At 42.3% G+C, this 24,363-nt stretch overlaps 1 protein-coding gene across 3 annotated transcripts in view; it reads left to right on the top strand.

Moving 5' to 3' along the window:
* Positions 1-24,363, top strand: part of LTN1 (listerin E3 ubiquitin protein ligase 1) — a 50,423-nt gene that overhangs the window by 431 nt on the left and 25,629 nt on the right. For all 3 annotated transcript variants that reach the window (XR_001361190.1, XM_005861722.2, XM_014536030.1), the window contains exons 2-16: positions 3,069-3,272; positions 3,736-3,834; positions 5,039-5,269; positions 9,088-9,140; positions 10,246-10,426; positions 12,085-12,258; positions 13,060-13,250; positions 13,851-13,986; positions 14,971-15,780; positions 16,102-16,143; positions 19,713-19,902; positions 20,576-20,815; positions 22,112-22,265; positions 22,999-23,143; positions 23,505-23,691. Coding sequence is in view for 2 of the 3 variants with exons in the window: in XM_005861722.2 (XP_005861784.1) it covers positions 3,069-3,272; positions 3,736-3,834; positions 5,039-5,269; positions 9,088-9,140; positions 10,246-10,426; positions 12,085-12,258; positions 13,060-13,250; positions 13,851-13,986; positions 14,971-15,780; positions 16,102-16,143; positions 19,713-19,902; positions 20,576-20,815; positions 22,112-22,265; positions 22,999-23,143; positions 23,505-23,691 (3,037 nt within the window). In the remaining variant the exon portion in view is untranslated. The remainder of the gene's footprint in view (positions 1-3,068; positions 3,273-3,735; positions 3,835-5,038; positions 5,270-9,087; positions 9,141-10,245; positions 10,427-12,084; positions 12,259-13,059; positions 13,251-13,850; positions 13,987-14,970; positions 15,781-16,101; positions 16,144-19,712; positions 19,903-20,575; positions 20,816-22,111; positions 22,266-22,998; positions 23,144-23,504; positions 23,692-24,363) is intronic.

The following is a 24,363-nucleotide window of genomic DNA, read 5'->3' as shown; positions in this document are numbered from 1 at the left end:
GGAGCCTGCGGGCCGGGGTCCCGAACAGGCTCTCGCCCTCCCGCCTCCTCCCGTCCCTTCTGCAGCCGCACGGACCCCTCACGGAGCCGGGGCCTTTTTATTTTAAAAATGTCCTCAGTGTTTTGTTTTTTAAATATTCCAAATATAAGGAAAAGAGTACCAGGGAATAATATGCAAGATTATTACAACGACAACTAATATATTCGTTACCTAGACTCGCCAGGCGTCAATAATTGGCCATATTTGCTTCCTCTGTCTAATGTATGTATTTTGTTGAACCATATGAGAATTACTTGCAGAAATTCAACTCCAAAGTACTTCACGTGTATTATAAAAATAATGCCATTCTCCGTAACCACGAACAATTATAACACGCAGAAAAGTGTAACTTCCGTATAATACTGTTAGCTAATAGGATACAGCATTGTATTCAGATTTCTGTAGTCAACTCAATGTTCTCCCCTCTCCCTCTCTCGCTCTCTCTCAAATCAATAAAAACATATTTTAAAGGATTTTTAAGAAATAAAAAAAAAAAATCCACGATCCAGCCAGAGACCCCTCAGTCCCTTTAGTTATTTAGATCTTGACAGTTTCCCAGCTTTTCTCCCCTGGTGGAGGGTGTTCTTTTATGACATGGACAGTTTGGAAGAGTCTAGGCCAATTGTTTTGCTTAACTTAGAATTGTCTCCTTGCTCCTTATGATTTGATTCAGGTTAAGCCATTTTGGCAGGAATGCTTTGTAGATGGAGCTCTGACTTTCTCCCTGTGTCATAGCCTGTTTCTCTCATTACTGGTGGTATTTGTTTCTTTACTTGATGAAGAGAGCTTTTTCCATTGGTTATCTATACTAATAAAAGAGTAATATGCTAATTAGACCGAGAGACCTTCCGGAGACCTTCTGGACAAAGCTGGGGGCTTGGCCAGCCTGCAAACCACCCCCAGACAGCCCTCAGCCCCTCGCCCAGGCCAGCCATGCCCCCCAGTGGGGGCCCCAATGGGGGTGTGGCCAGCCTGAAAACGGCCCTCAGCCCCTCACCCAGGATGGCCATGCCCACCCCCACAGAGACCCCCACCCTGAAGGGGGTGTAGCCAGCCTGCAAACCACCCCAGGCCCCTCACCCAGGCCGGCTATGCCCCCCAAGGGGACCCCACCCTGATCCGGGACCCCCTTCAGGGCAGACCAGCCAGCCCCCACCCATGCACCAGGCCTCTATCCTAACAAAAGGGTAATATGCTAATTAGACCGGGAGACCTTCCTGGAGACCTTCCAGATGAAGCCATGGTGGCAGGGCCGAGGCAGAGGCGGTTAAGGGCAATCAGGCCAGGAGGGGAGGGCAGTTGGGGGTGATTAGGCTGGTGGAAGGGCAGTTGGGTGTGAGCAGGCCGGCGGGAGGGGGGCAGTTAGGGGCAATCAGGCCGGGGGGCGGGGTAGTTGGGGGTGAGAAAAGTAACTGCCAGAAAGAAAATCAAGGTTTTTGATTTCTGAGCTGTGGGTATAAACATCTGATATACAATAGAGTAAAAAGAAATAGTAACTGTATTTTAAACTCAAAGTAGCCATTGAGTAAAAGATACAATCAGAACATTGAACTAATTTGTTACTTTTAAATTGGAAACTAGAAATGGGATAGCTTTTCTCCTACGCCCAGTTATCACTGTCCAGCTCTGATAATTCAGGTCAGTTCAGAATTCAACCTTGACTCCTTTAGCTTTTAGCAATAATTAGTTTTTTTATACTACTTCATTCTGTTTTATCATACAGCTGTTTACAAATGGGGTTATAGATAAAATTTGGATGTCCTAAGGTCATCATAGTTAGTTTTCAGAATTGTATTTTAGTTCACTAACTTTCTTTGTAGCTTTTTGTTCATGCGTCAGTATTGAGAAAGACAAATTGAATAATGTTCATTTAAATAAGGTTTTAAAATAGAGAACCTAGCCGAAGCCGGTTTGGCTCAGTGGATGGAGCGTCAGCCTGCGGACTGAAAGGTCCCAGGTTCGATTCTGGTCAAGGGCATGTACCTGGGTTGCGGGCACATCCCCGGTGGGAGATGTGCAGGAGGCAGCTGATCGATGTTTCTCTCTCATCGATGTTTCTGACTCTCTATCTCTCTCCCTTTCTCTCTGTAAAAAATCAATAAAATATATATTTTTTTAAAAAAAAAATAAATAAAATGGAGAACCTATTTTGCAATTAGTGTTAAATGCTGCTGTTTTGAAAAAAATGTAATTCAGGCCATCATTTCCATTTCTGGTCACTCAGTTTAGAAAGTAACCCAGAATATTCCTTGACAAATAAGTTTTCCGTACACAGTTTTGTTAGGTACAAGCAAACTGAATCACACATTTGGATAGCCCTTTTGAACATTCTTACAGAGAAAAACAGATAAGTTTAGATGGATTGTAATGTCATCCTGGACATTGAACTGAGGCATCTTCCTATTTGATGACAGTACTAGTATGTGAATTTCTTTCAACAGTTAAATATGTTCTTTCTGTCACAACTAATCCCTTTTAGTGCTAAGAGACTACCACTTTGTGTATCAGTCAAGCAGACCATTGATTATGGTTCAAAACAAAATAATCGTATTGATTTTTATGTCCATAATAATGTAACTTGTAACCATTTTGAGTTAATTTTGCATTATTACACAGTATACAAGTGTATATACATATTATTTATACAAATATGGGAAGTAAAACATTTGATAAAGCAATACTTGGGCTTACCATTCGTGATGCATTCTCTGATTTTAAATATTTTAATCTATGTCTTTAAAATGATGTCATGACTCATTAATTTGATATCATGTACCCAGTTTAAAGAACATTTTTCTGATGTTTAGGAAACCAGGAAATGGCTCCTAAGATCATTACTGATAACCTCTTGATGACAGAAACATTCACCTTTGGGGAACTTTGCAATGAAATCTTAGGCTAAGAAGAAGAAGTTCCCAAGTGAAAGCTTGTTCTCCCCTGGGAATTACCAAGGGATGACTCTCAAGAACTCAAAGTTAAATTTTGAACTCTTCCTGGACTCTGACATTTTTTCTCTCCTTTCTTATCAGCCTTCAAACAGTGGCCGAGCTGCAGAACTTCTAGCCAAAGAACAGGGAACCGTGCCTGGATTCATTGGTTTTGGAACATTTCAGAGTGACCTGGGCTACGTTCCTGCTGTTCAAGGAGCTGAGGAAATAGACAACCTTGTAGATTCCGATTTCCGAATGGTGCTGCGGAAACTTTCTAAGAAAGATGTCACCACGAAATTAAAAGTAAGTTTTCTTGCTTTCATGAAAATGATGAAGATAATCCTTTTATTAAGATATCATTGGCATGTTTCATATAGAGAGAAATGAATCATCACTAGTAATTTCTTTCACAGTTGCACTTTTTTCTGACACACAGACTTAAGCGTAGTTTGCACTTACCTTCTAGGTTATAAATTAGTGTGTTGCTCTGCACTTTTTGGAACCACTTTGGATTTCTCCCTGTATTCTTTTTGTCCCATTAGAGAATGTAATTTAATCCTGTATATCTATCTTTTTAAAAACAACTTAAAATTTTCTACCATACTAGCTTGTAAAGGAACTCTTCAAATTAGTCCTATATAGCACAAATAGAAACAATGTATTCTCCTATTAAATAAAACAGACGAAGCTTCTAGAACAGAATAAATTTAATCAAAAGCCAGTACTATGGCTGTTGATCCTTAACAATGTTAATAATTTACTTTAGGCTATGCAAGAATTTGGAACTATGTGTACAGAGAGAGATACAGAAATTGTAAAAGGAGTTCTTCCATACTGGCCAAGAATATTTTGCAAAATTTCACTTGTAAGTATCAAGACTTTACTGGCTTATTTCTGTTGTATTTTTTAAAAGTTGACTTTTAGAGAGAGGAAGGCCTTAAAGGGAGAGAGGGAGGAAGAGAGAGAGAGACATCAATTTGTTGTTCCATTTATTTATGTATTTACTAAAGGCCCAGTGCATGAATTCGTGAATGGGTGGGGTAACTCGGCCTGGCTGGCAATTGGGGTGATCGGGGCCGTCTCACCTAGTCCCAATAGGGGCCGATCAGGGCCGGCCAGCTGGAGGGAGGGAGCGCGGGAGGTTGGCCGGCCATGGAAGTTGGCTGTGGAAGCGCACTGACCACCAGGGTCCAGCTCCTGCATTGCGTGTCTGCCCCCTGGTAGTCAGTGTGCATCATAGTGACTGGTCGTTTGGTCGATTGTAATGGTCACTTAGGCTTTTATTCATATAGATTGGTTGATTCATACATGTGCCCTGACTGGGGATTGAACCCACAATTTTGGTCTTTCAGGACAACACTCTAACCAACTGAACTATCCGGCAGGGCCGTTGTATGTTTTTTTATTGAAATTATAGAGACTGTCAGGTATATAGGACATTTTTGGTGAGGATTATGAAATGTTATGTCAGTATTGTTATGTAGATTGGGTCATAATTACACTTTGTAAGATGTGTATAGGGGGTCTGTGTTTTCAAAAATTAGGTCAAAATTACCCAAATGCTTTCCAGTCACAATAATTTTGGGTGGCTTAATTTCTTTGTGTATTTGATGCAGAAAAATGAGAATCAGTTGCTTCATTGTTTAAGACAGGAGTGGGGAATGTCCAGCCCATGGGTCTTATATGGCCCGTAAAATCATTTGGTCTGGCCCTGCCAGGCATTAGTGGTGAGTTAATTAAATGTTTGACCAAATATAGCAAGCTGATTTTTAAGTTGATAATTTTGTATGGCCCTCCAATGATGTCATAAATATCCAAATAGCCCTTGTCTGAAAAAAGGTTCCCCACTCTTGGGTTAAGGCCTAGCCTTGACTCAGTCTTGAATATAGTTCTTATCTCATTGGGAGAAGGGAAAGGAAATAAATTAATTACTTCACATAGTTACTGACTTTTGTTTAGCTCTGTACATAGTTGAATTCTTATTAAGGGGTCATCATAGCATGTACAGAATTATTTATATTTGTTTTAATGAGCTAGAGCTATTTTAAACCATCTTATACTTTTAATAGGACCATGACCGCCGGGTTCGAGAAGCCACACAGCAAGCTTTTGAAAAACTTATCCTCAAAGTTAAGAAACACTTGGCTCCTTATTTAAAAAGTTTAATGGGCTATTGGCTCATAGCTCAGTGTGACACGTACGCACCAGCCGCGTCCGCAGCAAGAGATGCCTTTGAAGCAGCCTTCCCTCCCAGCAAGCAGCCTGAAGCCATAGCATTCTGTAAGGATGAGATCACAAGTGTAAGTTCTTGCCACTCTTCTCTGTTTTTTTTTCTCAAGTATTTAAGGGATAGCAGGCATGTTACAATAACAGCTCTCTTACCTGGCATTATGAAGGAGTAAGTGTGTGGAGTCTTTCCAACGGAAAATTGTCTCTAAAAAATACATATATACATGTGTGTGTATGTGTATGTGTATATATCTATGTATGTATATATATATGTATTCACACATATATATGTTCTTATTGATTTTTTTATGTGTATATACATGTATTCACACATATATATGTTCTTATTGATTTTTTTTTTAGAGAAAGGAGGGAAGAGGGATAGGGAGACAGAAACACTGATGAGAGAGAAACATCGATCAGTTGCCTCCTTCATCCCTCCTACTGGGGATCCAGCCTGAAACACCCGTGCATGTGTCCTGCCTGGAATCGAACTGGGGACCTCTTGGTTCAACCACTGGGCCACAGCGGCTGGGCCAGAAGATTGTCTTTTTAAAATACAGTGGGGCCTTGACTTACGAGTGTCCCGACTAACGAGTTCTTTGAGATACCGGCTGTCTCTCGGCTGATTTTTTGCATTGAGTTGATAGAGTAATTTGAGTTAACGAGCTCCTTAACGAGCTCGGTCTTGGAATGAATTAAACTCGTATGTCAAGGCCCCACTGTAGTGTTTAACACAACTGTTCATGTTGCATTTTAAATATAATTAACACTAGAGGCCTGGTGCACAAAAATCGTGCACAGATAGGGTCCCTGGGCCTGGCCTGCGTTCAGGGCTGATTGGGGCCTCCTGGCTGCCGACCGGGGCCTGCCTTCATTCCGCGCCGCCCCCTGGTGGTTAGTGCACATCATAGCAAGCAGTCGAACTCTGGGTCTCCCGGTTGAACTCCTAAGGGGACACTTTGCATATTAGCCTTTTATATAGCTAGATGTTGGACTGGATCTTTCTAAACTGTTTAAATTTTCCATCTTTAATTTATGAATCTCAAACTATATTACCTAAAAAACTTAGATATATGCTTTGTAACATCTATCTATATACATATATAAAAGCCTAAGCAACCATTAGGACCGGTCAATTGAATGAGCAGTCGACTGGTTGCTATGATGCGCACTGACCACCAGGGGCAGATGTTCAACGCAGGAGCTGCTCCCTGGTGGTCAGTACACTCCCACAGCCAACCTCCCACAGCCGGTTGACCAACATCCCACGGTCCCTTCCCTCGGCTGGCTGGCCTGATCGATTCCGATTGGGACTGATCGCCAGCCAGGCCGAGGGACCCCACCCGTGCATGAATTCGTGCCTCTAGTATAATATAAAAAGGTGTGCATCTAAAAATTCAATCTAAATTTATTTCCCCCCTGTATTTCCATATTAACATATGTTTACAGATCTACCTCACTCTTTTTTCTGGCTTTCTGGTATTCCTTTGTATGGATATATGACAGTCTAGTTAACTTTTAAAATATACATTTGTAGTTTTACCCCAATATTTTTAAGATAGCAAACACTACTTTAGTGGACATTCATGAGTAGATATCTTCCCACCTGTGGGAGTGATAACTATCAGCACCTTGAGTCATCATTTGTTGGGTCAAAAGATACGAACATGTAAAATTTCTGTAGATATTGACAAATTACCCTTCAAATGGCCATACACATCTAGACTCCTATTAACACATCAGAAAGTTTCTTCAACTCCTGGTCCACACTTTACAAACTGGTGACAGCCATAACTTCTGCAGCTTTCAGTTTGTCTGCATCTAGTACTGTTTTCCTTACTTCTTCCCTCCTTTTTGCTATTCCTGAGATATGGACTGGAAAAACCAGATGACCAAGCTTCTCAATATTATATGAAGTAGAAGTAGATGGACTGTGAGTGAGAGGGAGTTGAGGATCTAAAAAAGGTGTGCTTCCGTTCGTCCCCTATGCAGTGCTCCTGGGTCTTTAGAGCTCGTGTCTGTCCCTCCCTCCCTCCCTCCCTCCCTCCTCCTGTCAGTGGGTCAGCCTTCCTGTGGGTTCCCCTTGTCGCTACAGCTGTGGACTCCAGGGCTCTTCATGGCTGGTCCTTCCCCGATGCCTCTCCCACAGGCACACATCTGCAGCCTCCTTCCCCAGGAGGTCTCGGTCCTTCCAGGCTCCATTTCTCAGGTGTGCCAAGCCTGTCTTTCTAGGCGGAGGATTTGTACCTTCAGTCATCTTCTCAAAGGGAGTTCTCTAACCCAACCACAGGGCAAGAGTCACTTGTTTATGTAAATATCAAGTGGTAACTGTTATGAAAGTGAAGTGGCATGAGTTTGGACACTAAGAGTTTTAGACAATGCACCCTCGCTGGTTTGGCTCAGTGGATAGAGCATCAGTCTGTGGACTGAGGGGTCCCAGGTTCAATTCCAGTCAAGGGTACATGCATCCCCAGTGGGCTCGATTCCCAATGAGGGGCGTGCAGGAGGCAGTCGATCAATGATTCTCTCTCATCATTTTAAAAATATATTTTTATCGATTTCAGAGAGGAAGGGAGAGGGAGAGAGATAGAAACATCAGTGATGAGAGAGAATCATTGATTGGCTGCCTCCTGCCCCGCCCCGCCCCGCCCCGCACTGAGGATTGAGCCCGAAACCCGGGCATGTGCCCTTGACCGGAATCGAACCCGAGACCCTTCAGTCCGCAGGCCGATGCTCTATCCACTGAGCCAAGACGGCTAGGGCTTTCTCTCATCATTGATGTATCTTTCTCTCTCTTCCTTTCCCTCTCTCTGAATTCAATAAAAATATGTAAGATAAAAGTAAATTTTAAAAATATAAAAAATGTTTAAAGATAAGAGTTTTAGAAAATGGATTTTGAGATAACTGATTCGGCTGTTCAGAGTGGTGTGTGCTTTTGTTCTGGCTTTTTGTGGAACCCGTGGATGATTTCCTCTTTGTTATTTTCCCTTTAGCTTCTATCACAGTTCATTGCAGATACTAGGTTTGAACTTTCCCAAATACAAAACCAACTTATTAGAGGGAAGTTAGACAAATGAAGATCAAAATGCCAGGCTTAGACAGGATAGGATGTGCATTCTAGTTCCCCAGTTCAGGTCTCGGTTATACTGTCCGCGGACAGTGTATTGTGCTGCCTGTAAGATGAGGGCCTGGGTGATACCATTCGTTCCAGGGCCCCTCTTCCATCGTGAGGTGTGTGATCCCAGGCAACTTGCTGTCCCTCCGTTTCCCAATCTGTTACAGCGGGAATTGTCCTCCACTCAGTAGTTGTGAGGGCTGACTGAGGTGATGCAGGAAGTGTGCTCGGGCTTTGTCTGGCGTGTGGAAACGCTCAGGAAATGCCAGCGCTTGTTAGTGCTGGTAAAGTTCACACGAGCCGGGTCCTCGCTTGTACTGGGTCCAGAAGTAGGCAGACGCACCCGGCATTTCCAACGGAATCTAGACCTGCCTGTGTGACGGGGCAGAGCACAGCTGTGTTCTTCTGTGAGCAGGGAGGCGCCCAGAGGGGGGAGGGGAGCAGGGCCTGATTCTTGCCCGGACATACTGACGTACTGACAGGGAGTCCATGCCTGCACCGCCTGGGCCAGCGGACCGAGCAGCCAGGGCAGGAGTGTCTCGGGGCTGCTTCCTCCTGATGGAAACAGCACTTGTTGGAGAAGTCACCCCAGCAGCAGCCAGTCTCGGGGATGGTAGGGAGAGAAAGTAAGTGCAAGTCAAACCTTTTAGCTTTGCTGCTTCATGTAGCTTCTTTGTGGGCGGGGGGAACGCGTGGAGGTGGGGTGAGGTTTGTGCTCTGCCTGTCACCATTCAGTTCCATGAGTCTCAAGGCTCGGTTGTCCCCCTGCAGGTGCTGCAGGACCACCTGATAAAGGAAACACCCGACTCGCTCAGTGACCCACAGTAAGTGGCACCGTGTAACTCGCGTCAGGGCTTGTCTCCCTCCTGGGTTACAAGGGGATTGCAGTGTGACATGTTTAGGGGTGCTGCGTGCAGAGATGGAGATGCCCTGGGGTGCTGTTTGCAGGTGCTGTCCTACGTGCTGCTCCCTGTGGTCCGTCCTGCTGTGTGAGGTGAATGGTCTGGGAGCCACATATTTGGTTTGTTTACAAAGAGATGCTTTTAGGTTTTTCCCACATGCACTTCTTTTTAAAAATATGTATTATTATTATTTTAAATATATTTTAGCAGGTGCTGTCCTACGTGCTGCTCCCTGTGGTCCGTCCTGCTGTGTGAGGTGAATGGTCTGGGAGCCACATATTTGGTTTGTTTACAAAGAGATGCTTTTAGGTTTTTCCCACATGCACTTCTTTTTAAAAATATGTATTATTATTATTTTAAAAATATATTTTATTGATTTTTTACAGAGAGGAAGGGAGAGAGATAGAGAGTTAGAAACATCAATGAGAGAGAAACATCGATCAGCTGCCTCCTGCACATCTCCTACTGGGGATGTGCCCGCAACCCAGGCACATGCCCTGGACCGGAATTGAACCTGGGACCCTTCAGTCCGAAGGCCGACGCTCTATCCACTGAGCCAAACCGGTTTCGGCTAAAAATATGTATTATTGATTTTTTAACAATATATATCTTTTTTTTATTGATTTCAGAGAGAAAGGGAGAGGGAGAGAGAGAAACATCAATGATGAAGAGAGAATCATGGATCGGCTGCCTCCTCCACGCCCCGTACTGGGCATGTGCCCTGACTGGGAATCAAATCGAGAGCCCCTGGTTCGTGGCCTGATGCTCAGCCACTGAGCGACACCGGCCAGGCCACGTTCACCTTTGACCGTCATCGCAGGAACCACTCTATGGTCTGGTTGAAAATAGTTGAAGAACTATGAATAGTTTTACTGAAATAGTAGCAAAATGTTCCCTTTACGTTTCTTATGTTGTAATCACACTGTTAAGAGTCTGTTGGGAAAGTAATCTTAGACATTTTAATTTTAAAAATATAGTTTGGCTTATACTCAATCCTTATACATATTTATTTTCTTTTTACAATAAGAACTGTTCCAGAGGAAGAGAGAGAAGCTAAATTCTATCGGGTTGTAACTTGTTCCTTATTGGCATTAAAGAAATTGCTTTGCCTCTTACCTGATAATGAACTTGATTCTCTGGAGGAGAAATTTAAGTCTCTTCTATCACAGAATAAATTTTGGAAGTATGGAAAACACAGTATACCTCAGGTATCTTAATCTTTTTTATTTTAAGACATTTCTCTGATTTATTTTTTTCCCTCTGATCTTGCTAGTTTGTTTATGCTTTATGTTTATTGTTTATGTTTAAAACTCTACAAATGTATCTCTGGTGGCACTGAATCACCTCTCTTACCAGATGTAACTGTATTTTCTCTTTGTTGTTTCTTATTTGGGCTTCAACGTCAGAGTGAATTGTCATCCTCCTCACTCCTGGCACCTTGACCGTGTGGGGTGTACAAAGGCTCTTCTCATTGCACGTGTTTATTCTTCCCTTTCCTTTCTGTCTCCTTCCTCCACCTCCACCAGCTGGCCATTCTAAATGTGCTTAAGTGGCATTGTGTTACATTCCATTCCATTTATTGCTTTTTACTTAGTACTTTTAAAAAGTACTAAAATACTTTAAACTCATCATGTTCCTATATGTGTATGTGGTCCATGGCTTCTAACTGCTGCGTAGTATTCAGAAGTGGGCCTCCACTCCATTTACCTGCTCATTCCCCGTGACAGACACCCGGTTCCTCTAGTTCCTCGCCCTCACCGGTCTTCATTCATGCATCCTCAGACCTGTGAGAGCTTATTTTTCTGAAAACCTCTCATTGCTGAGTCCAGAGTAAATGCATACGGACTAACTTTCTGAAGTCGTGCTAGATTGCTCACCTGAACGGCCGTTACTCTCGACTGGGCCATCAGTGCATGGAGTCCTACACAGTCTTCTGGTCCAGCCATGACTGCGCATCCTGCAGCTTCCTGGTTGTTACCAGAGTAGTAGGCATTCGAGTGATCTCTGCTGAGTGAACTTTAGCATCTCTTCATAAGCTATTGATGTTATTGTGTGTGGTTTTCTAATCTGCTTGTTTACATCTTTTTCTGCTTGGGATGTGCTGATGTTTTCATTCTCTTGGTCTGTGTCTCATGCTCTCATTGGTGTTTTTATCTTTTTGTCTTTTCAATCTACTTGGTGGATAATTTTTTTTGAACTGAGCTTTAAATAATTATGTATTTATTACCCGAAAAAAAAAGGAAAAAAAAAGAAAAAAAATAATTATGTATTTATTACCCGAAAAAAAAAAAGGAAAAAAAAAGAAAAAAAAATAATTATGTATTTATTTACCTTTAGATTAGGAATTGTGTTTGCTTATTTTTCAGATCTGCTGTGCCTTTTCTAAGAGTCCTTCCTCTCAAATTTCTTTAAACTTTTGTTAACTATAATAAGGATTGTTGATACGGAGTTTGTAACTGATAATTTTAAGATTTAAAGTCTCAGATCCCTGTGTTATCTTTGGTTTCTACTGATAGCGACTCAAGGTGTCTTATTTTTGTCTGGCTCTATTTAACGTTGTGCTGCTAGTGTGTCTGTAGGCATAATCCACGGCCCCCCACAGAGGCTTCTGCACTTAGCTCTGTGTTTCCTTCAGCCACAGAAATGGGAAGTTGAATTCTTCCTGCCTTTAACTTTGGCTTGGTGATTCCTAGTGGCTTCTCAGTCATTCGATACTCTTAAAAATATCCTTTGACGTATTTTTCTACTTGTTTCAGTTTTATTACTGGGAGGGTTATGAACAACCTGTCTGTCCTTAACCATGAATAAAAGCCTATCCTAGTCTTATTTGGCTTGAATTTAATTCAACTTCTGTGTTTTCTTTTAGATCCGCTCAGCTTATTTTGAATTAATTTCTGCTTTGTGCCAGCGTATTCCACAATTGATGAAAAAGGAAGCATCAAAAGTGAGCTCGTCTGTTCTACTTAGCATTGATGACAGTGACCCCATTGTCTGCCCTGCTCTCTGGGAAGCTGTACTTTATACACTTACAACCATTGAGGTACGTAAGAGAAGTATGTTTAGTACATCCTGGAACACTTGTCTTGGAAAGAGCTTACTAGGTTATAATATCTAAAAGTTATTGGAAAAAAGCTTCTTGGAAATAAAATATTTAATCCAAAACTTGTGTAAATCATAAACTGATTATAAAATGGCAAAGAGTTTTTATTTACTTTCAGTTTAGCCAGTATCACTCATTCTTACGTGGCTCATTGAAGCAAGCATATCTGAATCTTATATTTAAGACTAAATATTGCTGTTCTTTTGAGAATGCAGCTTTTATAGAAATATTTTAATTGTAAGTAATTATTTCTGATGAATATTCTGGAAGCATGTTGGATACATGATACTATATGTAATAAATTTCTTATAATTTCAGAGTTTTCAGGTTTTTTTGTGTTTTTTTTAAGTCAATCATATTTATGCCCAGTGATTTAGGATTTTTAAAAAAATATATTTTATTGATTTTTTACAGAGAGGAAGGGAGAGGGATAGAGACCTAGAAACATTGATGAGAGAGAAACATCAATCAGCTGCCTCACACCCCCTACTGGGGATGTGCCCGCAACCAAGGTACATGCCCTTGACCAGAATCGAACCTGGGACCCTTCAGTCCACAGACCGACGCTCTATCCACTGAGCCAAACCGGTTAGGGCGAGAGTTTTCGTTTTTAATGGCAGTGGGAGATGTTAGCTTTTTTATGTAGAATACTTGATTTTTATTTTAGAGACCTATGTGTCTTCTCTGTTAATTGGGAAAAGTGTGTTTATAATCTTTATTATTATCATCTTTCTTTGGTAGGACTGTTGGCTTCATGTAAATGCAAAAAAAAGTGTTTTTCCCAAACTTTCAGCTGTGGTTCGCGAAGGTGGTCGGGGTCTGGCCACTGTCATATACCCTTATCTTCTGCCATTCATCAGCAAACTCCCTCAGTCCATCACAGACCCCAGGCTGGACTTCTTCAGAAACTTCCTCACCTCTCTCGTTGCAGGGTAAGGAATTCAAAGTCTTGATCTTTAAAAATATTTTCTATTGATATCAGAGAGGAAGAGAGCGGATAGAAGCATCAGTGATGAGAAAGAATCATTGATCAGCTGCCTCCTGCACGCCCCCTACACTGGGGATCAAGCCTGCAACCCAGGCATGTGCCCGAATCCGGAATTAAACTGTGACCTCCTGGTTCATAGGTTGAAGCTCAGCCATTGAGCCACACTGGCCCGGCTAGAGTCATGATCTTTAAAGTGAAGGAGATTTCTATTATTTTCACAGATAAGTAGAAGATATATATATATATATTATTGTCTTTCTTATTTAAATTTCCGCAAAATTGCTTTACTGTTCATTAAACACTTTTCAGGTTTTCAGAGAATTAAATTGAAATTTTTCTTGGGTACTTGAGGCCTTTTTCACAGTTCTTCAGGTTTACATTCTAATCAGGCTGTATTTGTTCTTAGTTTTCAGTTTAAGAATTTTATTTGTAAAAATTCATCTCCTTTTGGTATGATGCCTTTTCCATGACTTTATTTTGGTGTTTCTGCATTGCTTATATTCTTTTTTTTGAAAGAGTAAGCCACAGTTATTTGTTATTTCAGGCTGTCGACAGAGAGAATTAAAACCAGCTTCTCAGAGTGCTCAGCAGTGATGGCTGCTTTTTTTGAATGCCTACGTTTTATAATGCAGCAAAGCTTAGGTGAGGAGGAGATGGAGGAGATGCTCGTCAATGACCAGGTATCATAGAGTGAAAACCACCAGTGCCTCTCCCACTGACCATGAAGAGTCCAGCTCATTGCGTCTTGTTGCCATTTCTATTGATTAGCCTTCCTCCTAAGGGTTTCACAGCTGCTAGAGAATAGTATTATACTGTCATGCCTGAGGACTGGTCGCTGGATGTACAAGAAGATGCTATTTGTGATCTTTTGTATTAAGTTTAAATAATGCAACAGTTATTTATTACTTCTAAAATATTTACATACATGTATCCTTTTTAAAATATATATATTTTTATTGATTTTAGAGAGGAAGGAAGAGGGAGAGAGAGAGAGAGAGAAACATCAATGATGAGAGAATCATTGATTGGCTTCCTCCCGCACACCCCTTACTGGGTATTGAGCCCAACCTGGGCAATGTGCCCTGACCGGGAATTGAACTGTGACCTCTTGGTTCCTGGGTTGCTGCTCAACCTCTGAGCCACGCTCGGCTGGGTCTTGTATCCTTTTGTGGACAGTTGTGCTTGGCTCTTAGAATCAGTGATGCGAGCAGGTGTTGGAATGTGGCTCTTCCGATGGGAAGTTAATTGATGTAACACAAGCCCAGATCCTACTGGGTGTCTCACATAGTTAACGTCTCTTATTTTTGTAATGTAATAAAAAGGGTTCTGATTTCTGTAGGTCTTCTGTGTCTTTCATAATGGCTTAGAAAATAAGAAAACTTGAATAACTTCAGAAGATGAAGAGAAAACTATATTATCTGTTAATGACAGTAATCTTGGTTAATCATATCATAAAAACGAAGTAATGCAGGGGGAATAGTGTGAAATCATTATGCTCTTTCTATGATGTGAAAATGATGTTCAAGTTAACTCTTTTCAGAGTTCGGGGGAAAATCCATGTTTTTCATTCATTAAATATGAACATTTATAATGTCTTACAAATACCTTGTTTAAATTTTATTTCTCCCGAAAACAGAACTTTTCTGTTTCATCTTGTTTTTCAGTTGATTCCTGTGATTGACACAGTTCTCAAAGACCCAAGATTGCAAGATGGGCAACTCTTTGACTATTTAGCAGAAACTTTAAGTTCTTGGGAAGCCAAAGCAGATATGGAGAAAAATGATAAAGCGGCTCAGAACTTTGAGAAAGTGCTGCTGAATTTCTGGGGGAGGCTCTCAGAGATCTGTTACTCGAAGATTGATAAGCCAGAGGCTGATGTGAAGTCGGTCTCAGGTGTATCGAGTCTATTGCAGGTCCTTCAGAAGCCGAACAGCTCATTGAAGTCAAATAACAAAAAAGTGGGTAAAGTCAGATTTGCTGATGAGATGCCTGAAAGTAACAAAGAGAATAAGGAGCGTGTCTCTTCCGAAGGACAGAGCAGTGAGGGCTGTGAACTGGTGGCTAAGCCTCCTCCCTCCCGTTCCGGCTCAGACTGTTTATCTCCGCGGCGGAAGAAACCGCTGGAAGACTTAATCTGCAGACTAGCAGAGATGAGTATTAATTATGTCAACGAACAGAAGTCAGAGCAACACCTACGGTTTCTTTCCACTCTGCTCAGTTCCTTCTCTTCAACCCAAGTATTTAAGATGCTCCTAGGTGATGAAAAGCCGAGTATCGTCAAATCCAAACCCCTGGAAATAGCCAAACTTATACAGAAAAACCCAGCAGTGCAGTTCCTATACCAGAAAGTGGTCAGTTGGCTGAACGAAGACACTAGGAAGGAGGCCAGCTTCGTGGTGGACATTCTGTACAGTGCCCTCTGTTGCTGTGAGGATGAGAAGGAGAGAAAAGACGTCCTGGATGATCTAACAGAGGTATCACTGCTGTCAATCTTTTCACAGGAGTGGTTTGCACCGCACTGTGACCACAGACAAGGAGAGTGGGTCCTGCCAGGGGGTGTGTGGGTTGTTTGTAAGGACAAGCAGTGCATTTATTGACTGTGACTTGGGAAGTGTGTGAGACTTCGGGTGGGTGTTCAGATAAGAGCTTGGAAGTAAAAGGGTGAGTGCTTTCACTCCATACGTTAAAGTTGGATGAGCTAAAACAGGTTTGTTTTTTCAGTGATGACATGTTTCTTTACGTGTGTGTTTACTGTTCCTCCCAGAGATTGTTTCTGAGTCTTTTTCTTCTTTCAGGTGGATCTGAAATGGAATTCGGTTCTTCAGGTCATTGAAAAGGTATCACAGGGATTATTTCCTTTTTCTTTGTGTATTTATGGGTATAGAAAAACTAACACCACAGTCACAATCACACCCTGGAATGTGGTCAGGTGTCTGTTAGAGGACTTCCTCGTTACTGTAACTTCCCATCACTGGGGAGGACGTTGGTGCTGGCCTTTCTGTAGTGTTTTTCTGGTTAGGAATATCGGGGATGGATGAACAGGCTCTGGGAAATCCAGGGGTTCTTCTTAGCAGGTAACAAAGGCAGAGTTAAAGTTTATTTTTTAAACAAAGCCTACAATTTCTACTCTTGCCCTAGTTACTTTTCCTTCTATATAAATGGACTGAGTGGCTCTAGCTTTGGCTAGAACACATCAGGAATTTTGTTGGCCCAGCTTCCAGCCTTTGATGGCCACTGGACTAAATAAGAAATTGGTGATGAGAATAATGAAAATAAATCAAGGAACATAAACAATTTTGAAAATTAATAGCTTCAGTAGTCTTTCCTAATGAAGGTACAAATGTAACAACACATTTCTACCCCTAGAAATGTTATGACTAGCTACCTAAATTTTTTAAAACAATTTTAGATTATTTTTTAAGTTTTATACAGATAACTCTTTAATTTACAAGTGTTTTCCCATCTTTAAAAAAATTTGTTTTTTAATTTCAGATAGGAAGGGAGAGGGAGAGAGAGATAGAAACATCAGTGATGAGAGAGAATCATTGATTGGCTGCCTCCTGCACGCCCCCCATTGGGGATCAAGCCCGAAATGGGGGCATGTGCCCTTGACCGGAATTGAACCTGGGACCATTCAGCCCACAGGCTGATGCTCTATCCACTGAGCCAAACCGACTAGGGCATTTTTCTCTTTTAAAATTATGGTACAGCTCTGACCACGTAGCTCAGTTAGTTAGATCTTTCCTAATAGACCAGTGATTCCCAAAGTGGGCGCTACCGCCCCCTGGTAGGCGGTGCAGCGATCCAGGGGGGCGGTGATGGCCACAGGTGCATTTGGGGGCGATGAGTAACTGCTATTAAAATAAAAAAATTATTAAAATTTAAAAAAAATTAATTTCCAGGGGCTGAGTAATATTTTTTCTGGAAAGGGGGCGGTAGGCCAAATAAGTTTGGGAACCACTGTAATAGACCAGGTTTGAAGGTTTGATTCCTGGTCAGGGCACATACATGAATCAGCCAATGAATGCATAAATAAATCGATGTTTCTCTCTCTCTCTCTCTCTCTCTCTCTCATCAATAAAAAATAACTAAAAACAAAATGAAGTTATGTTATAACATAGTAAAATTTACCACCTGAACTGTGTCTCAGTGTGCCGTGCAGTAGTGTTACGTGTACTCACATTATTGTGCAGCCATTTTTCAGGGCTTTTTCATCTTGCAAAACGGAAGCTCTGCCAATTACTCAGGGACTTCCCCTTCCCCCCAATAGTTTATTTTCACAAAAGAAAAACAGAAGGTTACCGTTTTTCAGTGAGAAATGTAACGTACCTGGCACATCTCTGCATTAGCTTACCCAGTGCCTTCTCCCCATAGGCGGGCTGCGTGGAGAGCCACCCTGACGAGAGCTGCTTGACAGGTCTAGGGTCAGAGTGAGGGCGGCCGAGACGCTGATGAGAGAGCGTGCACTCAGGCCGATGGGGAAAGGGCCTGCGTGCAGTCCAGGCACAGGTGCTGGAAGGCCGTCCTCCTGGGCAGGGCTTGCCTGCCTCCCGCACGTGCTAGCAGACAGCTTCCTGTCTCCTGATAGCTGGTCTCATTCTCTCTGTAGCTGCGTTAGAACAGTGAGACATTGAACTTCACGTCTTGCTAACCGAGACACATTTTATTCAGAAGATTATTTTCTGGATTCTGGAGGATTCTGTAAAATAGATTGGTTTATTTGGTAAACTGTATTAGGAAAGCCTATTTTTGTAGCCGTCTAAACTCTAGTTTCCCTTGTTTTTTATGCAACCTCATACTTTGAGCAGAGTCCTAAAGTCACCCTCTTTAAAAAGTGCCTGAATTTTGTATCTAGAAAGAGACCTTAGATATTTTCTAGTTTAATCTTCATTTTTCAAATTAGGAAATAGGTCCAGGTTGATTTAAGAGATTTGTCCAGCCCTAGCTGGTTTGGCTTCGTGCATAGAGCATTGACCTGTGGACTGAAGGGTCCTGGGTTTGATTCCGGTCAAGGGCACATGCCCGGGTTTCGGACTCGATCCCCAGTAGGGGGTGTGCAGAAGGCAGCCAATCAGTGATTCTTTCTCATCATTGATGTTTCTATCTATCTCTCCCTTTTCCGTCCTCCCTGAAATCAATAACAAATATTAAAAAGAGAGAGAGAGTTTTGTCTAAAGCACTAGTCCGGTGGTAGTTCAGTTGGTTGGAATGTCATCCTATCCCAAAAGGTTACGGGTTTGATTTCCCATCAGGACACATAAGTTGCTAGTTCGTTCCCTGGTCCAGGCCTGTATGGGAGACACTTGATCTGTCTCTCTCTCTCTCTCTCTCTCTCTCTCTCTCTCCCTCCCTCCCCTCCTTTCCCACCACCACCCTTTCCTTCCTCTCTCTCTAAACATCAATGAAAACATATACTCAGGTGAGGATTTAAAAAAAAGAGATTTGCCCAAAGTCATAAAGCCAGAATAGTGGTAAAACTTGGGCTAAAATAAAAGCTCTGGTTATCTGCAATTTTTTTTCATCTTTATTGAGAGTATCACAGATTGTCCCCCCTTTACCTACAATTTTTTAAGTAAAAGGATAAAGTTTTTCAGGCACTACCCAATCCACACTTGGATTTTTTTTTCTCCATAGATTGCTTTGAAATGAACCAAGTTGCAAATTCCTTTCTTCTCAGCCCTTAAAGCAAAAGAAGCTCTGGGAACATGGACCAGCATGCTCATGGGGGTGGACTTACACCTTTTTTCCTTGCTTCCCCACCCCATGAAAATAAACCAGATGCTGTCAGATATCTGGCCCTGGTAACTATTTCAAAGAATTTGTGGAAATATTAAGTCCCATAACTCATATTGAAGTAATTTACCATTATTACATATTAATTGTTCTTTAATTTAGCAAAATTAATGAACAAAATTGAATACCTGTAGAGCATTTAAAAAAAAGTGTCCTCCAAGTTGAGCCCTCTGTTGTTGAGCATGTCTGCAGTGTTGATAGGTGTCAAAGAAGTTTAAGACAGTCTCTGCTCTCAAGGAACTGACAGTCCCATTGGAAACAAGACACACGCAGATGAAACAGTGTAAATAATAATGCAGTCCAGTAAGTGCCGTAGACAGTCTGAGACAGTTAGTGATGAGCATGGGCTGGAGAGGATGGGGGTTCATACGGCAGGCGGGATGGTGATGAGTGGGAAGAGGGGGTACTCCTGGTGGGGAGATGGGTGAGGAACGCGTGGAGTGCAGTGAGCAAGGCCGAGTGGGAGCAGGAGACCCAGCCTTGGACCCGAGGAGGAGGAGGGGCGTGGTGCCGGCCACGTGACAAAAGGAGGCATATGGACTGGTACAGTGCTCTGTTAGGCAGATAAACGTTTTGATCTTATCTCTAATCATTGCTCTAATTGTGATTTTAGGCATGTTCTAGTTCAGATAAACATGCTTTAGTAATTTCTTGGCTGAAAGGAGATATCCTTGGAGAGAAGTTGGTAACCTTGGCAGATCATCTTTGCAACAAGGACTTGGGATCTACAGTGACTTCTGAACCTTACTTCTCAGAACGATGGGCTCTCTTAAGCTTGGTGTTGTCCCAACATGTTAACAATGGTAGGCAAAACGACGGCTTTTGTCTTTCAGTAGGAATAATACTGTCACTTGGGTTTCATGCTCCTAAGTTTGCATATTACTGGTTGAGAATAACAAGACATACTTCATTAAAATATCTTAATTTTGTAAGTACCCTAAATGTTTGCTAATCTTTGTAGCATGACTTGAATGACACTTAATATCTTTAGTTTATTATTTCTAAAGGGTTTTGAATTTAGCAAAGTTCTTTGTTCTAATTTTGTAGAGCATTGTTTTTAAATTTAATGTAAAGATGCTTTTTTTTAAAGTGTATTTTTATTGATTTCAGAGAGGAAGGGAGAGGGAGAGATATAGAGACATCAATAATGAGCGAGAATTATTGATCGGCTGCCTCCTGTACGCCCCACACTGGAGATCGAGCCTACAACCTGGGTATGTGCCCTGACCAGGAATCGAACCGTGACCTCCTGGCTCATAGGTTGACGCTCAACCACTGAGCAACCCGGCCGGGCTAGAGCTGCTTTTTTACATGAGGGCTTTTCTATGTGAGAACAGATTGACTGGCTGATATGATTTCCTTTTGTCTAATACACTAGTACCTTATTCTTTTTTTTAACACATAGAAAGACTCAAGTGGAAGTTATTCAAAATTATGCTGCTAATATTTTAATTGTTTGTGATTATTTTTCTCTAGATTACTTGATTGGAGAGGTATATGTTGAAAGAATTATTGTTAAACTTCATGAAACCTTATCCAACATAAAGAAATTGTCAGAAGCTGAAAATATTAACTCGTCGGTGTCTTTTACCTGTGATGTGGCCTATGACTATTTCAGCTCAGCGACAGGGTGCTTGCTGGTGCCGTCCTCGGAAGACTTACTGCTCACTCTCTTTCAGTTGTGTGCTCAGAGCAGAGCACACGGGCGCCTGCCAGGTAACAGCCCACTGCTCACAGGTCCTGCTGGAAGCCCTGGCCCTGCCCTTCGCAGGGTCAGTGCCAGGCTTCGTTAACTGAGTCATAATGTGTGTGACAGTTCAGGCTCTTTTGAGTAAAGGACTGCAAATCTTAAACACTTTCAGCTTTGAAACCACGTTAAAGATGTATAGAGACACGATGTCTAAAGTTCTTACGTGATATCAAGGAAGTCCTTTTGCAAGGGGCCCTGGCTAGAATGTTAGCCCTTTACTCAGAGCTCTGGCAGTTTGCTTAATTTCTTCATGCCTCAGTTCCCACATTTATTAACATCTCTTTCCTTCTCTTAACACATTGCGGACCAGTAGTTTTATCGCTAGCTTTACCCAGTGGCCAGATAAGTTTCTATTGAACAACTACAAAAAACGTTTTACATAAATGTTAAAGGCACGCTTTAAAATTAAATACCCATTGCATTTTGAAGTTATTACATGTTCTTACAAGCAAATATCTTTTTAAAGTATGATACTTTGTGAAACACTGTGTAATATGAAAACACGAGAATTCTCGTGATCCATCCACAATGTTAATAGAAACTTTCAATCTTGATGTATGTCAAAATGAAATTTAGATTGTCTTTTTAAGGACTATATTCTGCCTTGTGTTAATTTAGACTTATTTATAAAAGGAATATTAAAAAATACTATTGATAGGGAGCCCTCCTCTCCAACCCTTCTTCAGTGCTAACTTCTCTATTTGGAAAAGGTATACTATTTTTCACATCTCCTAAAGGACACCTTTCTTGTAAAGAATTTCAGAACAGAAAAAAGCTAACTTTAAAAATCGTACATTTTTTACCTTACATGGCATGAGCGAGCTAGCTTTATTATTGCATAGTTATGACACATTTTGTTTGACATTGAGTAGTAATTTTTGTTTTCTTTTTTCTTTTTCTTTTTTTCTTCTTTTTATTTTTTAAAATATATTTTATTGATTTTTTTACAGAGAGGAAAGGAGAGGGATAGAGAGTTAGAAACATCGATGAGAGAGAAACATCGATCAGCTGCCTCCTGAACACTCCCTACTGGGAATGTGCCTGCAACCAAGGTACATGCCCTTGACCAGAATCGAACCTGGGACCCTTCAGTCCGCAGGCGGACGCTCTATCCACTGACCCAAACCGGTTAGGGCATTTTGTTTTCTTTTTTAAATGGCACCTTAGAATTCTGAGATCTGCAGTGAGTTCTTTCAGATGTTTTGTAATGATCATAGTTACTCCAGTGGGATTACAAATTCCTGTTGACATTTTGATTTTAGACTTCCTTATCTGTAAACTGAAAAACACTTGGCTCTCTGGAGTGAATTTATTGGTCCAGCACCCCGGCCGTCCAGGTCAGCAGAGTGCCTTCCTGCGCGCGTCGGCGCGGTGGCTGAAGACCCAGGCGCAGTCTCCGTCTCTGGACCTTACGAGGTGACCATGTCTGTGCTCATTTGCACAGCATCTCTTATTACGTGATCACTGTCCTGACCTCAGGCTCCATAACTAGTGTGGGTGCCTGTGAAAAATGACTTGTTACGTAAGAAATCGATAGGACTCCTGAGAGGATTTCCCATGTGGGTCATCGTTTAAGCTCATGGAAGAGTGACTGTTGTGACAGACCCGCCCACTCCTGGCTGCTGCCGGGGCGGGTGCTGGTGCTGGTGCTGTCCTCTGGGCGGGTGTGACCACGGCCTCTCCTGGCTGGTCACTGATGGTTCTCGCCTGGTGACCTGGCTGCTCTGGCAGCCACTGTTTCAAGGCGTTTGCATTGCAGGGTATTTCACAGCTCAACCTAAACCCACTTAGAAAAGTGGAAACGAAGCAGGTGCACCCAGAGGCCTTGGGATTGAGGCAGATATTTGTCTGGTCACCATGTTCTTTTTGTGGAACAAGGGAGCTGTGTTTCAGAAAGGTCGGATCTGAAGTAGGGCAGGTCCCCTGCATGCGGAGGTGCAAGTATCGCTCAATTCAAAGTCATAGATGTGGGGCTGCGTCCCCAGGTGGCCTGTGTGTGTTGGGAGGAGGGGCGTGGACAGGCCACCTGCATGTGCTTTGCTGGTCGTTGAGTTCAGGTAAGCTGTTCCTGCCGTGGGCATTCACCACGTGCCAGGTGCTCAGGTCAGTCAGCATCACTGCGCAGCTGAGTTCTCTGCGTGATTTCCAGCCTCCAGGGACTCTTGTCTGCTGTTGACGACTTGCTGAACAAGCTCTTGGAGAGTGAAGATCCTTCCCTCCTGGGCGTCTACATTGGGAGTGTGATGCCAGACCACAGGGAGTGGGAGAAGATGAGACAGTCTCTGCCCAAGCAGGTATGTTTGAGGCTGGAGAGCATTTCTCGTTCTGAGGTTTGGCTTTCATGCGAGGTTAAATGTATTTTCTGGCGAAGAAAAGCAAGTAAGTGAGATGAGTAGCTCACTTTGCTCTTATGCCTCTGAATGCTCTGTATCGTATGTGATGTCCGTAGGGTCTGCAGAAACATGCATATGAGAGGCTCCTGTAGCAGAAACCAAAGCTTAGGCTTCTGTGGTGGTGCTAATAACTTCATTTTTGAAGTTATTTTAATGACAATTTGAATATTCTGATAACTGTATTTTTGTTCCCTGTCTTAGTTGTATACTTGGTGGTAAATAGAATATGTAATGACTTTGTATATAATTTGTATTTTTACAGTGGTTGCATAGACCTCTTTTAGAAGGACGACTGAGCTTGAATTATGAGTGTTTCAAAGCAGATTTTAAAGAACAAGATACAAAGAAACTTCCTAGCCATTTGTGTACTTCGGCATTATTGAGCAAAATGATATTAGTTGCACTGAAAAAGGAAATAGTCCTAGAAAATAATGAGCTTGAGAAAATAAGTAAGTATATGTGAGCATAAATACGAATTTTGAAATACTTTAGATTATACTGCAACTTAAATCTTTAAAGAATCAAGAATCTTCAGCTCCTAATTAACTCTTAGTAATGAGAAATGTGAGGGCAGTTAAGTGATGAATGTTAAGTTTCAAGTCGGGTGGAAACAGTGAAATCGTGGCTCTCACTGCGTCGGGTGTTGAGTGGAATTTGGTGTCAGCACACTTCAAGCCAGCAGGACAGAGCATCCGCGGACCCTGCGTCCTGCATCGTGAGAACGTGCTAGCGAGGCTGGTGGCTCACGAGGGCCCTGACTCTGACGTGAGGTGTGGACACTGTCCCTCTTCTCCGTCGGGATGAAGTCCTTTTCCTGGCAGTGGGCTCCCAGGGTGTGGAATCGCAGGTCCTGGGACCTGGACGTGGAGGTCCATGCGCTGGCAGTGGAGGGCCTTTCCAGTTCCTGTGTCGGCTCGTGGGCAAGCCCTCAGCCGGGACCTCGTGGGGCGGAGGCTGTGCCTGAGGAGGCAGCAGAGCACTGACTGGCCAGCTCCACGTGTCATGAAGGGCAAGGAGATGAGCACACGGGACAGTGCTCAGAGCAGAACTGGAAAGTAGAGCATCATTTTTGTGATCACTTATTTTTGTTAACTGTGTCACTAATTCCAGACAGACAACAT

Source organism: Myotis brandtii, unplaced genomic scaffold (genome assembly GCF_000412655.1).
Source record: "Myotis brandtii unplaced genomic scaffold, ASM41265v1 scaffold1557, whole genome shotgun sequence".
NCBI lineage: Eukaryota > Metazoa > Chordata > Mammalia > Chiroptera > Vespertilionidae > Myotis > Myotis brandtii.
Note: the sequence above shows the minus strand (reverse complement) of the source record. Positions and strands in the feature narration are given on the sequence as shown.